Source organism: Papio anubis, chromosome 10, assembly GCF_008728515.1.
Source record: "Papio anubis isolate 15944 chromosome 10, Panubis1.0, whole genome shotgun sequence".
NCBI lineage: Eukaryota > Metazoa > Chordata > Mammalia > Primates > Cercopithecidae > Papio > Papio anubis.
The window spans coordinates 80,312,890-80,328,662 of NC_044985.1; the positions used below are offsets into that span (position 1 = coordinate 80,312,890).

Genomic DNA, 15,773 nt, shown 5'->3' on the forward strand with positions numbered 1-15,773 from the left:
TCACTATTGGCTAGTAGAGCTATAAAATGGTAGAACTGTAGTCAACTCAGAGGAGGACAAAGAGAAACTGGGCGTTAAAATAAATTATTTTAAAAAGAGGTTTTATTTATGTAAATATAACTTGTTTTTTTAAGTTAGTTCAGTGTTTTTGATCAGTTACTCCAAATGACACCCTATCAAAAGACTTTCTGGAGTTTCAACTTCTACTATTGCTCTTAACACTCAGGTAGAGCAGAAAATGATGACGCAGACATTTCAAGAACAAAACTTATTGCTGGATGCAGCCCATGCCAGTATCACAAATGAACTACAGACTGTTCAGAATGAGAAAACCCAACTCCAAGCACATCTGTAAGTAAATTACGGGCAACTTCTTATACATCTTTTGTTCTTCCATTTGTGTTTCTTATCATGTGTCTGTCTGTCTCAGTCTTATCTTCAATGAAAACATTTGATTGTGCATTTTTTGGACCAGCCACAGAGATAAAAATAAAGACTCTGCCCTTAAGAAACTAGTTTTGTTGGAACATTTTAGTAACTACTCTCAGTCAGGAAATATGTTCTATAAGAACATGTAATTGCTCTTTCTGTTAAATTAGAACTCTCATTTAGCTTTCATATGTTCTTGTTCTCTTCATGCAGGGATCATTTAATCCTTGAGCATAACCAGTGTATCCAGAAAGCACAGGATGCTGAAAAGAGAACAGCTGTGCAAAAAGAGTTGCTAGAATCAACTATTGCAAGATTGCGAGGTGAATTGGAAGCATCAGTGCAAGAGAAGAAGTCTCTGCTAGAGGAGAAAGAAAGATTTCAGAGGGAGGTAGGTAGAACCAGATTTACATTATCTTCTCGTTGTGGTGTGATGATGTTTTAAAATTGTATTCTAAATGCAAAAGACAAGAAAAGAAATAAAACCCAGATGCAGTTTGTCTGAGTTGCCCAATGAAGAATCTTTAGGTGGCTAACCTATGCCTTTTAGCCTGTGAAGTAGTCTGTGCCAAATAGAACAGTATATTCTTATCCAGCATTAGTGAATGTTAATTAGTAACTCACACATCCTCATGTTAGTTAAGGAGTCAGATTTTAAAAATTGATTTCCCCTGAAGGAGTGGGACAGTGAAGGTTAAAGGGGAACAGCCCTGTCTTCCTACTTAGGAAGGAACCAGCAGAGTCTGACATGCAGACGTGTCTTTCTAATTTCAGGGCTATTTGTGAAGTCTGCTCTGCCTCAGAGACTCCCTGATTGGCCCCTTTTCTGAGAGGATGTGCTATCTCTGCAGTGTAGGTATTAATTGACATGCAGGATATGTCTGCTATAGTGGAGCCTGTCAGCTACTATAAAATTGACCTATTTCTTTTTTTCCCATCCCCCTTGGGCAGGTTAATAAAACAGAAAAAGAAATAGCACAAGAAAGATGCAATTTGGAAAAGGAATTAGCTAAAAACAAGGTATTCTACATTTTACTTATTGATATTTCACTATATTTCCTTCTATATTGCTGCCTACTGTATCAGCTTATCTTAATGAGGAGATGGGTGATGAATACCAAGCTGCGGGGGAAAGGAAAGCTATGAAGCTGGATGCCACTCAGAGCACACCAGTCACTGCAGCAGACGGTTGTCTCTGGGGAACATTTTCTTGTTGAGCATCTGATGTTTGCCAGTGAGTCATCACTGCCTCTGGCCCTAGTGTTAACTGAGGATTCTAGCCAAGAAGTCACCTGAGAGTTAGCTAATGGACCTGTGAGAGGCAAAGAGATGACTGCTGACTAGGCTGTTTTTAAATAAAAAACTAAAGGCTGGGCGAGGTGGCTTACGCCTGTAATCCCAGCTCTTTGGGAGGCCAATGCGGGCGGATCATTTGAGGTCAGGAGTTCAAGACCAGCTTGACCTACATAGTGAAACCTCATCTCTACTAGAATACAAAAATTAGCCAGGCATGTTGGTGGGTGCCTGTAATCCCAGCTACTCGGGAGACTGAAGCAGGAGAATCTCCTGAACCCAGGATGCAGAGGTTGCAGTGAGCCGAGATCGTGCCACTGCACTCCATCCTGGGCGACAGAGCAAGACTCCCTCTCAAAAAAAAAAAAAAAAGCAAAAACTAACTCAGGCTGCCTGAGTACCTATCAGCACCTGCCACTTTATCTTTGAGGTACCATTTTCTGTTCTAAAATAGAATGTTCAGAGAAACAAATGAAATCCTTATTAAAGTTAAACAAGAACCAATCTTTAAAACATTGATGTTTGTGTTTCAAATTTTGAAGAGAGTAAAGATTATGTATCACTGTCATCTAGAGAATATATCTGGAGCAGCAAGGAGTATTAGCTTACTTAGGCAAGAAATCCAGCAATAGGTATTGGGTATAGTCATCAAGCCTTGACTGTTTCTTTGCTTCTGGTTTGCCCAAGTAGCATTTGTATTACTATATATACATGTAAACTTTTAATTTAAGGATTGGAGAGAGGAGAAATGCTAGAGTTTGAGCCTGAACTCAAACGCAGTTACCACCAAGCTAGCAGGTGCCTTCTCTGGTTCTAGTGATATGAAAATAGTCCACCCTAAGAATCCTCAAATGAGGCTGACTTCCTGTGGCAAGGACTTTGGTGGTATCAATTTAGCCTCAACCATGCTTTCTAAAATTGGGAAAATTGGTGACTACCATTAAATTCATTAATACTTTTTGCTTAAAAATATTAGTGAATGAGGGCGGGCATGATGGCTCACACCTGTAATCCCAGCACTTTGGGAGGCCGAGGCAGACAGATCACTTGAGGCCAGGAGTTTGAGACCAGCCTGGCCAACAAGGCAAAACCCTGTCTCTACTAAAAATACAAAAAAATTAACTAGGCACGGTGGCACACACCTGTAATCCCAGCTACTCGGGTGACTGAGGCATGAGAATTGCTTGAACGTCGTAGGTGGAGGTTGCAGTGAGCCAAGATTGCACCACGCACTTCAGCCTGGGTGACAGAGTGAGACTCTGTCCCATAAAAAAGTTAGTGAATGTTACATGGCCAAGGCAAATGCTGTGAATATGTTTGGGATAGAAACATAGCATTATTATTTTGCTTGTCTGATTTCATTCGTCTTAATGTAGCTAAGTATAAGTTCACGGTGCTGAAAGATACTTGCTCATTAGAGACATTCTGTGAAGCCAAATGATAATGCTTATAGAGAATCTCATTTTGTGGTATAAATTGATTTTTACAATATGTGTTCTTTTAACGCTATGCTTTTTTAAAAAGTCAGGTTTATTATAATTTACATACAGTGAAATTCACCCTTTTTTAGTGTATAGTTCTATGAATTTTGACACATACAATCTTGTAACCACCACCACAATCAAAATATAGAACGTTTTTGTCACCCTAAGAAAGTTCCCTTGTGCCCTTTTGTAATCAATGCCTTCTTCCACCTCCTTCCCCTGGCAACCATAGATCTGTTTTTTGTCCCTATAGTTATAAATTATCCAGAGTGTCATATAAATAGAATCATATAGTATATAGCATTTTAAATGTAATTTCTTTCATTTAGCATAAGGCATTTGAGATTCATCGTGTTGTGTGTCAGTAACCTGTGCTCCATTGCCTGGATGTATCACTTCCTTTATCCATTCACCAACTGAAGGACATTTGGGTTGTTTCCAGATTTTTGGCAATTAATAAAGCCTCTATAAATATTCACATATGCAGATATGTATTTCTGTTGAGTAAATTTCAAGAGTTGGATTTCTGGTTCCTATGATAAATATATGCTTAACATAATAAAAAACTGCTCAACTGTTTTTCAAACAATCTGTACCATCTTACATTTCCATCAGTAATTCATGAGTTCCAGTTTCTCTACATTCTCACCAGTACTTGGTTCGGTTTTTTAGTTTTATCTATTAGAATTTGTGTGTATCAGCATATCACTGTGCTTGTAATTTGTATTTCACCAATGACTAATAATATTGAGCTTCTTTTCATGTGCTTATTTGCCATTACAAATTGACCTATCTCATCAAATCTTTTAACCATTTAAAATTCAGTTTTTTTCTTGAATTTTCAGAGGTTTTAAAACATATTCTTAAATCTTAAAAATATCTTTACTGTTTGTATATATACAAGTCTTTTGCCAGATACGTGTTTTACAAATATCTTCTTCCATTTCATGACTTTTCTTTTCATTTTCTTTCAAAGAGCAGAAGTTTTAAATTTTAATGAAGTCTAATCAATTTTAAAAATTTTGTGGATCATACTTTTTGAATTTTTGCCTAACCTAGGATCACCACAATTTTCTTTTTTGTTGTCCTCTAGATGTCTCATAGTTTTAGGTTTTATACTAAGTCTATGGTACATTTCAAGTGAATTTTTATATATCATGCAAGGTATTGTCCAGGATTCGTTTCACTTTTTTTTTTTCAGGGTCTCACTCTGTCGCCCAGGCTGGAGGGCGGTGACACAATCACAGCTCACTGCAGCCTCGATCTCCCTGGGCTCAGGTGATCCTCCCACCCACCTCAGCCTCCCGAGTAGCTGGGACTACAGACGCATGCCACCACACCCAGCTAATTTTTTTATTTTTTGCAGAGATGGAGTTATGTTATGTTGTCTGGCTGGTCTCGAACTTCTGGGCTCAAGCAATCTGCCCAGATATCTTAACCTCCCAAAGTGCTGGGATTACAGATGTGAGCCACTATGCCCAGCCTGGTACCTTTTTTAAATTGCTCCATTGATGGGCTTTTGGGTTGTTTCAACTTTTTGGGTATTAATGATTCTGTGAGCATTTGTATACAATTTTTGTGTGTAAACATATGTTTTCAATTGTCCTAGGTATAACCTAGGAGTGGAACTACTGGGTCATGTGATTACTCCATGTTTATCGTTTTGAGAAACTGCCAAACTCTTTCAAAGTGGCTACACTGTTTTACAATCCCACCAGCAATGTTTGAGAGTTCCAGTGTCTCCACATCCTTACTAACACTTGTTATTGTTCACATTTTTAAAATACCTATCCTAGTGGGTGTGAAATATTTCACTGTGGTTTTTTAATTGAGGTGAAATTCACATAATGTAAAATTAACCATTTTAAAGTGAATAATTCAGTGGTATTCAGTACATTTGTAGTGTGGTGCCACCACTGCCTCTGTCTAGATTCAAAATATTTTCATCACCCCAAAAGGAAACCCTGTACTAGTTAAGCAGTCACTCCCCATTCCCTCCTTCTCCCAGCCCCTGACAACCACTAGTCAGCATTCTGTCTCTATGGATTTACCTATGCTGGATATTTTATGTAAATATAATCATACAATATGTGATCTTTTGTGTGTGGCTTCTTTTACTTAGCCTGATGCTTTTGGGGTTCTTCAACATTGTAGTATGAATCAGTACTTCATTTTATGGATGAGTAATGGTGATTGTATGTATGTATGTGCATGCACACACACACACCAAATTTGTTTGTCTGTTCATCTGTTAAAGAACATTTGCACTGCTTTTACCTTTGGCTATTGTGACTAGTGCTGCTATGAACCTGTATATACATATATTTCAGTACCTCTTTTCAATTCTTTGTGATATATGTATCTAACAGTGGTATTTCTGGATCACATGGTAATTTTATATTTAACTCTCTGAGGAATCACCAGTTTTCCACAGCACTAAACCATTTTACATTCTCACCAGTGATATACAAAAGTTCCAGTTTCTCACATCCTCACAAACACCTATTTTGTGTTTTATTATAGCCACCCTAATGGGTGTGAAGTGGTACCTCACTGTGGTTTTGATTTGCATTTCCATAATAACTAATGATGTTAAGCATCTTCTTGTGTGCTTACTGGTCATTTTATATCTTCTTTGGAGAAATGTCTGTTTAGATCCTTTGCCTATTTTTAAAAGGGATTATCTTTTAATTATCAACTTGTACAAGTTCTTTACATATTCTAGATACTACACCCTTATCAGATATGTGATTTGCAGGTATTTTCTCCCATTCTGTGGGTTGTATTTTTATATTGGTAATGTCCTTTGAGGCATAAAGGTTTTAAAAAATTTTAAGTTTGGTTTATCTGTATTTCCTTGGATTGTTTGTGTTTGGGTATTATATTTGAGAAACTCTTGCCTAACTGAAGGTCATATAGATTTATCCCTATTTTATATTATAAAATTTTTTATAGTTTTACGTATTAATTTAGGTGTTTGATCCACTGAGTTAATTTTATATGTGCTATGAGGTAAGGGTTTGACTTCCTTATTTTGGCTATAGATATACAATTGTCCCAGCACTGTTCGTTGAAAAGATCATTCATTCTTTCTATTGAATAGTTTTCACTCCCCTGTCAAAAATCAGTTAATCATAGATATGTAGGTTTATTTCTAGACTCTTAATTCTCTTGCATTGATCTTCATGTCTATCGTTATGCCAGTGCCACACAGTCTTGATTACTATTGTTTTGTAGGAAGTTTTGACGTCTAAATGTGAATCTTCCAACTTTGTTGCTGCTGTTGTTGTTTTAAAGATTGTTTTAGCCATTCTGGGTCATTGCATTTCTGTATGAATTTTAGAACCAGACTCTCCATTTCTGTAAAAAAGAACAGCTGGAATTTTGGTAAGGTTTATATTGAATCTGTAGATCAATTTGAAGAGTATTACAAGCTCAATAATACAATTTGTTTCTGTATAAAGTATGTCCTCACTTAATGTCATCAGTAGGTTCTTAGGTTTCAACTTCAAGTGAAACGATATACAGCAGGTCCTTGAATAACATCATTTCATTCAATGTTGTGTTATGATGTTGATAAGAAAAAACATTGATTTTGTTATACATTATCATTTCACTTAAAGTTGCAGTCTCCAAGAACCTATCAATGACAGTGAAGACTACTGTATAAGATAGTGTGATCTCTATAACTATCTCTACAAACTATATAAATTATCTCTATTTGTAATAGAGATAGTTATTTTTTGTAGAGGCGGAGTTTTGTTATGTTGCTGGCTGGTCTCGAACTCCTGGGCTCTCTATTTGCTATGTCTATTTGTAATAGAGATAGTCTCACTTCTTCCTTTCCAATTTGGCTGCCTTTTATTTCATTTTCATATATAACTGCCTGATAGAATCTCCAGTGCAATATTGAATAGAATTGGTGAGAGCAGATATCTCTGTCTTGTTTCTGATCTTAGAGGGAAAGCTTTTAGTTTGTCACCATTAAGTATGATGTCAACTGTGGGGGATTTTCAATGCTCTTCATCAGGATTAGAAAATTCCCTTATATTCCCAGTTTGTTGGGAATTTTTGTCATGAAAATATGTTGAATTTTGTCAAATGCTTTTGCTATGTCTATTGAGATGATCTTGTGGGTTTTGTTCTTTGTTCTATTACTATGGTGTATTACAGTGGTTGACTTCAAATGCAAAACTAAGCTTGCATTCCTTGGATAAATTTTACTTGGTCATGTTGTCCTTTTTATATGTTGTTGCATTAGGCTTGCTAGTATTTTGTTAAGATTTTTGCATCTGTATTCATAAGGGGTACTGTTCTGTAGTTTTATTTTCTTGTAATGTTTTTGGTTTTGGTATCAAGATACTGTTGATCTCTTAAAATGATTTGGTAAGTATTCCCTCCATTTCTATTGTTGGGAAGAGTTTGTGAGGGATTGGGGTTAATTCTTCTTTAAATATTTTGTAGCATTTACCAGTGATGCCATCTGGTTCTGGGCTTTCTTGTATGTAAAAGGTTTTGTTTCTTTGTTTGGTTTATTCTTTTTATTCTATAGGTCTATGCAGATTTTCTACCTTTATTTGAGTCAGTTTCAGTAGTTTGGTTCTTTCTAGGAATTTATCCATTTCATCTAGGCTATCTAATTTGTTAGCATACAGTTTTCAGAGTAGCCCCTTGTCTTTCTTTCTGTAAGGTCAGTAGCAGAGTCCTCTCTTTGATTCCTAATTTTAATAATTTGTGTCACCTGTATTTTGTTCTTGTTTAGTCAATTTTGTTGATCTTTCTAGAGAACCAACTTGTGGAAGTTTTTAGAGATTTTTCTCTATTATTTTTCTCTATCTTATTTTTGCGTTAATCCTTACTGTTCTTCTTTAGATTTGCTTTGGGTTTAATTTGATTTTCTTTGTCTAGTTTCTAAAGATAAGCTTAGGTTATTGATTTGAGAAATATTTCATTGTTAAAATGTAAGTGCCTGTAGGAGTCACTCTGAACCTATTCTCGTTCAGGGGAGTGCCCCTAAAAAAATAAAAAATAAGTGCCTGCAGCTACAAATTTCCCTCTCTGCACTGCTTTAGCTGCATATGAGATGTTTTGTTATTTTGTGTTTTCATTTTTGTTTATCTCAAACTGTTATTTAATTTCCCTTGAGATTTCTTTTTTGACCCATTGGTTGTTTAGAAGTGACATGTTTAGTTTATTCACATATGTGAATTCCCCAAATATTCTTTTATTGATTTCTAATTTTATTCCATTGTGGTTGGAAAACATACTTTGCATGGTATCAATCCTTTCAGATTTATTGAGAGTTGTTTTATGGTGTAACAGGGATATACCCTGAAGAATGTTCCATGTGCACTTGAGAAAAATGTGTATTTTGCTGTAGTGGGAGGATTGTTCTATAGATGTCTGTTAGGTTACTTGGTTTATAGTGTTGTTCTTGTCTTCTCTTTCCTCCTTAATCTGTCTAGTTGTTCTGTTGATTAATGAAAATGGGATATTGAAGTCTCCAACTATTACTGTTAAATTATTTATTTGTTCCTTCAATACTGTCATTTTTTGCTTCATATATTTGTGGCCTCTGTTAGGTGCATATATATTTATAAATGATACATCTTCTTGACAGGTAAACACTTTTTCAATGTCCTTTATCTCACCAGTTTTTCTTAATGTCTATTTTGTTTAATATTAGGACAGTCATTTAACTCTTTTTAGATTACTGTTTAATTTATATGGTATTATGTTTTCCACGCTTTTGTTTTCAACCCCATTTGTAACTTTGGATCTAAAGTGTATATTTTATAAAGAGCATATAGTTGGTTTTTTAAAAACTCATTTTGCCTATCCATATAAATGGAGTGGTTTGATCCATTTATATTTAATATAATTACTGTTAAGGTAGGATTTATATCTGCCATTTTGCATTTTTTGTTTTTTGCTTTTTGCTCCTCTATTTCTCAATTAGTGCCATCTTTTATGTTAAATATATATTTCTAGTTCACCATTTTAACTCCCTTATCATTTCTTTTATTCTATATTTTAGTTTATAGGTAACAGAATTACAAACAAAAATATATAGTACCTTTTATATATACCTATGTTGCTACCTTTACTGTTACCTTTTATTTCTTATATGGATTCCAGATATTGTCTACTACCCTTTTATTTTAGCCTAAAAAACTTCCTTTAGTATTTCTTACAGCATATGCTTTCTAGCTTCACAATCCAAACCCCACCAAAAATGGGGACCTGGAGAAATTACTCTATATTTTAGGTGAAGTCTGAAGAACCACATTCTCAAGAGTGTATCTAAACCAGAAGAAAAACTCTTCTATGAATTATTTCAATTTTTATTTATCTGGGAATATCTTAATTTCTTTGCTGTTTTTGAAGGATAGATTTGCTGAATTTAGAATTCATGGTTGAGTGTTTTTCTTTCAGCGTTTTGAGTATGTCATCCCGTTGCCTTCTGGCCTCAACTTTCTGATGAGAAATCAACTGTTAATCTTGTTGAGATTATCTTGTACATCTTGTACAAGAGAGCCACTCCTCTCTTGGTACTTTCAAGATTTTGTGTCTCTTGCTTTCGACAGTTTACTTGTGTATGTTTTGGGGCATGTCTTTTACACTCATTCCCACAGTTGGCAACTCTCCTTTAGCTTTCATTTCTGATCACCAAACTGCTGCTGGAATGCTCACACCTGTTACTGCAAATTCAAAACCTAGGGAAGACTTCTGGGAATTTACTTTATCTCGGTCTTGGGCTGCCTGGTACATAGCTGCACCCACAACTGGGCAAGTTCAACAACACAGGAGCCTTTCCACAGACCATGATTATTGTAGCTTTATAATAAATCGTGAAATTAGGTAGAGTCCTCCAACAGTGTTGTTTTCCAAAAGTGTTTTAGCTATTTTAGTTTGTTTGCTTTTTCATGTGTGTTGTAGAATGACCTTAATGATTTCTACAAAAATGTTCTCTGGGGATTTCAACTGAAATTAGAGTTAACATCTCAGCAATATTGAATCTTCTAGTACAGTTAGGTTGTCACTTAATGATGGAGATACATTCTCAGAAATGCATCTCTGGGCAGTTTTGTTGTTGTGCAATAGAGAGTACTTACACAAACCTCGATGGTATTGCCTACTGCACACCTAGGGTTTTTCTTTAATTTTTAAGTTCAGTGTACATGTGCAGGTTTGTTATATAGGTAAATGTGTGTTATGGGGGTTTGTTGTGCAGATTATTTCATCACCCAGGTATTATTATTTTTCCTGATCCTCTCCTTCCACCCACCCTCCACCCTCTGACACACTCCAGTGTGTGGTGTTCTCCTCTGTGTGTCCATATATTCTCATCATTTAGCTCCCACTTATAAGAGAACACGCAACATTTGGTTTTCTGTTCCAGTGTTAATTTGCTAAGGATAATGGCCTCCAGCTCTATCCATGATCACGAGGACATAATCTCATTCTTTTTTGTGGCTGCATAGTATTCCATGGTGTATATGTACCACATTTGCTTTATCTGGTCTATCATTGATGAGCATTTAGGTTGATTCCATGTATTTGCTATTGTGAACAGTGCTGCAGTGAACATACACATGTGCATGTATCTTTATAATAGAATGATTTTATATTCCTTTGGGTATATACCCAGTAACAGGATTGCTGGGTCAAATGGTATTTCTGTCTTTAGGACTTTGAGGAATCGCCACACTGTTTCCCACAATGGTTGAACTAATTTACACTCACACCAACAGTGTGCAAGTGTTCCTTTTTCTCCACAATGTCACCATCATTTGTTATTTTTTGATTTTTTGACTTCTTAATCATTCAGACTGGTGTGAGATGGTATCTCATTGTGGTTTTGATTTACATTTCTCTAATGTTCAGTGATGTTGAGCTTTCTTCATATGATTGTTGGCCACATTTATGTCTTCTTTTAAGAAGTGTCTGTTTATGCCTTTTGCCTACTGTTTAATGAGGTTGTTTGTCTTTTTCTTGTAAATTTAAGTTCCTTATAGATGCTGGATATTAGACTTTTGTCAGATGAATAGTCTTCCATTCTGTAGACTGTCTGTTTACTCTGTTGATAGTTTCTTTTGCTATGCAGAAGCTCTTTGGTTTACTTAGATCCCATTTGTCAATTTTTGCTTTTGTTGCGTTGCTTTTGACGTCTTTGTCATGAAATCTTTGCTCGTGCTTTGTTCTGAATAGTATTACCTCGGTTGTCTTCCAGGGTTTTTATAGTTTTGGGTTTTATATTTAAGTCATCAATCTATTTTGAGTTAATTTTTGTATATGGTATAGGGAAGGGGTCCAGTTTCCATCTTCTGCATATAGCTAGCCAGTTATCCCAGTCCCATTTATTGAACAGGGAATCCTTTCTCCATTGCTTGTTTTTGTCAGGTTTGTCAAAGGTCAGATAGCTGAAGGTGTGTGGTCTTATTTCTGGGTTGTCTATTCTGTTCCATTGGTCTGTGTCTGTTCTTGTACCAATACCATGCTGTTTTGGTTACTGTAGCCCTGTAGTATAATTTGAAGTTGAGTAGCATGGTACCTCCAGCTTTGTTCTTTTTGCTTAGGATTTTCTTAGCTATTCAGGCTCTTTTTTTGTTCCATATAAATTTTAAAGTAGTTTTTTCTGGTTCTGTGAAGAATGTCAATGGTAGTTTAATGGGAATAGCATTGAATCTGTAAATTGCTTTGGGCAGTATGGCCATGATTCTTCCTATCCATGAGCATGGAATGGTTTTCCGTTTGTTAGTGTCATCTCTCATTTCTTTGAGCAGTGTTTTATAGTTCTTCTTGTAGAGACCTTTCACCTACCTAGTTAGCTGTATTCCTAGGTATTTTATTCTTTTTGTGGCAACTGTGAATGGGAGTTTATTCATGATTTGGTTCTCAGCTTTACTGTTGTTGGTGTATAGGAATGCTAATGATTTTTGCACATTGATTTTGTATCCTGAGAGTGCTGAAGTTGCTTATCAGCTTAAGAAGCTTTGGGGCTGAGGCGGTAGGGTTTTTGAGATATGGGATCATGTCATCTGCAAACAGGGATAGTTTGACTTCCTCTTTTTCTTTTTGAATGCCCTTTATTTCTTTCTGTTTCCTGATTGCCTTGGCTAGAACTTCCAAGTTCTGTGTTGAATAGGAGTGGTGAGAGAGGGCATGCTTGTCTTGTGCCGGTTTTCAAGGGAAATGGTTCCACTTTTTGCCAATTCAATATGATGTTGGCAGTGGGTTTGTCATAGATGGCTCTTATTATTTTGTGGTATGTTCCTTCAGTACCTAGTTTATTGAGAGTTTTTAACATGCAGGGATGTTGAATTTTATTGAAGGCCTTTTCTGCATCTATTGAGATTATCATGTGGTTTTTCTCTTTAGTTCTGTTTATGTGATGAATCACATTTATTGAATTGCATATGTTGAACTAACCTTGCATCCCAGGGATGTAGCCTACTTGATCATGGCAGATAAGCTTTTTGATATGCTGCTGGATTCAGTTTGCCAGTATTTCATTGAGGATTTTTGCATCAATGTTCATCGAGGATATTGGCCTGAAGTTTTCTTTTTTTGTTGTATCTCTGCCAGGTTTTGGTATCAGGATGCTGCTGGCCTCATAGAATAAGTTAGAGAGTAGTCCCTCCTTTTCAGTTTTTTCGGAATCGTTTCAGTAGAAATGATACCAACTCTTCTTTGTACCTGTGATAGAATTCAGCTGTGAATATGTCTGATCCTGGGCTTTTTTTGGTTGGTAGGCTATTTATTACTGCCTCAATTTCTGAACTCGTTATTAGTCTGTTGAGGGATTCAATGTATTCTTCCTGGTTAAGTCTTGGGAGGGTGTATATATCTAGAAATTTATCTTTTTCCTCTGTATTTTCTAGTTTATGTACATAGAGGTATTTTTAAGATTCTCTGATGGTTGTCTGTATTTCTGTGGGGTCAGTGGTAATATCTCCCTTATAATTTCTGATTGTGTTTATTTGAAACTTCTCTCTTTTCTTATTAGTCTAGCTAGAAGTCTATCTATTTTATTTTCTTGAAAAAACAGCTCCTGGGCTGGGCACAGTGGCTCATGCCTGTAATCCCAGCACTTTGGGAGGCCAAGGCGGGCGAATCATGAGGTCAGGAGTTCGAGACCAGCCTGGCCAATATGGTGAAACCTCGTCTCTACTAAAAATATAAAAATTAGCCAGGCGTGGTGGCACAGGCCTGTCGTCCCAGCTACTTGGGAGGCTGAGGCAGAAGAATCACTTGGATCTGGGAGGCGGAGGTTGCAGTGAGCTGAGATCGTGCCACTGCACTCCAGCCTGGGCGACAGAGCAAGATTCCATCTCAAAAACAAAACAAAACAAAACAAAACAAAACAAAACAAAAACAGCTCCTGGATTTGTTGATCTCTTGAATGGTTTTTGTGTCTCTATGTCCTTCAGTTCACCTCTGATTTTGATTATTTCTTGTCTTCTGCCAGCTTTGAGATTTGTTTGCTCTTTGTTCTCTAGTTCCTTTAGTTGTGAAGTTAGGTTGTTAACTTGAGATCTAATTTTATGATGTGGGCATTTAGTGCTATACATTTTCCTCTTCACAGTGCCTTAGCTGTGTCCCAGAGATTCAGGTATGTTATCTCTTTTTTCTCATTAGTTTCAAATAACTTACTGAATTTTGCCTTAATTTCATTATTTACCTGGGAGTCATTCAGGAGCAGGTTGTTCAATTACCATGTAGTTGTGTGGTTTTGAATGAATTTCTTAGTCTTGAATTCTAATTTGATTGTGTTGTGGTCTGAGAGACTTATAATTTCAGTTCTTTTACATTTGCTGAGGAGTGTTTTGCTTCCAATTACATGATCAATTTTAGAGTAAGTGCCATGTGGCAATGAGAAGAATGTATGTTTGTTGTTTTGGGGTGGGGAGATCTGTAAATATCTGTCAGTTCCATTTGATCTAGTGCTCAGTTCAGATCCTGAATATCTTTGTTAATTTTGTGTCCCTATGACCTAATATTGTCAGTGCAATGCTAAAATCTCCCACTATTGTTGTATGGGAGTCTAAGTCTCTTTGAAGGTCTTTAAGAACTTGCTTTGTGAATCTGGGTGCTCCTGTGTTGGGTGCATATATATTTAAGATAGTTCTTCTTGTTGAACTCTCCACCATTATGTAATGCCCTTTTTTGTCTTTTTTTTTTTTTTTTGTCTTTATTGGTTTAAAGTTTGTTTTTTCAGAAACTAGGATTGCAACCCCTGCTTTTTTCTGTTTTCCATTTGCTTGGTAGATTCTCCTCCATCCCTTTATTTTGAGCCTGTGATATGCCTAGGTTATATGGTGTAGCTTGTTGCTCCAACCATTGTTGTATATGTGGTCCATCGTTGATTGAAACATTGTTATGGAACACATGTCGGTACATGAACATTATATATCTCTCCGTTTTATTTTGGTTTTTTATTTCTCTCAGTATTTTGTAATTTTCAGCACATCGTATCTTAGACATATTTTGCTAGATTTGCACTTAAAGAATTTCACAGCATTAGTACTGTTTTAAATGGCATTTTAATGAAATGTGAATTTCCAATTATGCATTGTTAATATGTAGAAATACGATAGATTTGCCCTTATATCCTTCAGCCTTGACACACTCACTTATTGTAACATCTTGCCTTACTGCACCAGCTATGGCCTCCTGAATGATGTGGAATAGGAGTGGTGAAAGTGGATACCTTTGCCTTTTCCCAGTTTTAGGGGGAAAGTTTTTCACTATTAATATTGATATTAGCTGTAGGATTCTTATAGATACTTTTTAAAAAATCAACTAGAGGTTCCCTTTCATTTCTAGTTTGCTGAGTTTTTATAATGAATTGATGTTGAATTTTATGAAATTCTTTTACTGCATTAAGATGGGTATGTGGGTTTTCTTCTATAGTCTATTGAAACGGCATATTATACTGATCGATTTTGAATGTTCAAACAAGCTTTGCATTACCGAGATAAGCTTCACTTAGTCCTAATTTGTTATCTTTTTATATGTTGCTGGGTTCATTTTGCTAATATTTTTTGGAAGTTTTTTTTTTTTTTGAGACGAAGTTTCACTCTTGTTACCCAGGCTGGAGTGCAATGGCGTGATCTCGGCTCACTGCAACCTCTGCCTCCCGAGTTCAAGTGATTCTCCTGCCTCAGCCTCCCAAGTAGCTGGGATTACAGGCATGTGCCACCACGCCCGGCTAATTTTGTATTTTTAGTAGCGATGAGGTTTCTCCATGTTGGTCAGGCTGGTCTTGAACTCTCAACCTCAGGTGATCCGCCCACTTCGGCCTCCCAAAGTGCTGGGATTACAGGCGTGAGCCACTGCTCCTGGCTGGAAGATTTTTGCATCTATATTCATAAACTTGAATTGACTTTAAGTAAATACCAGAAGGACTTTAACTTAGAATAAAGGGGAACTATATAATTTACAATAACCCTTTTGCTGAGGGCAACTAGAAAAACTCAAAAAATGGACGAGAGAGAAAAAGGGTTCTTTTTAAAAAAATTATTAGACCCACAAACCACACAGAGAAAAGGGTTCTTAAAAACA

The 15,773-nt window shown here is 36.3% G+C and overlaps 1 protein-coding gene and 1 non-coding gene across 13 annotated transcripts in view; one reads left to right on the plus strand and one right to left on the minus strand.

Annotated features, from left to right (window-relative positions):
• Positions 1-15,773, plus strand: part of CCDC150 (coiled-coil domain containing 150) — a 139,901-nt gene that overhangs the window by 38,287 nt on the left and 85,841 nt on the right. For all 12 annotated transcript variants that reach the window (XR_001893503.3, XM_009182671.4, XM_009182676.4 and 9 more), the window contains 3 exons: positions 227-351; positions 643-820; positions 1,381-1,449. Coding sequence is in view for 11 of the 12 variants with exons in the window: in XM_009182671.4 (XP_009180935.2) it covers positions 227-351; positions 643-820; positions 1,381-1,449 (372 nt within the window). In the remaining variant the exon portion in view is untranslated. The remainder of the gene's footprint in view (positions 1-226; positions 352-642; positions 821-1,380; positions 1,450-15,773) is intronic.
• LOC116269302 lies at positions 9,852-10,032 on the minus strand. The gene has a single exon (XR_004176781.1).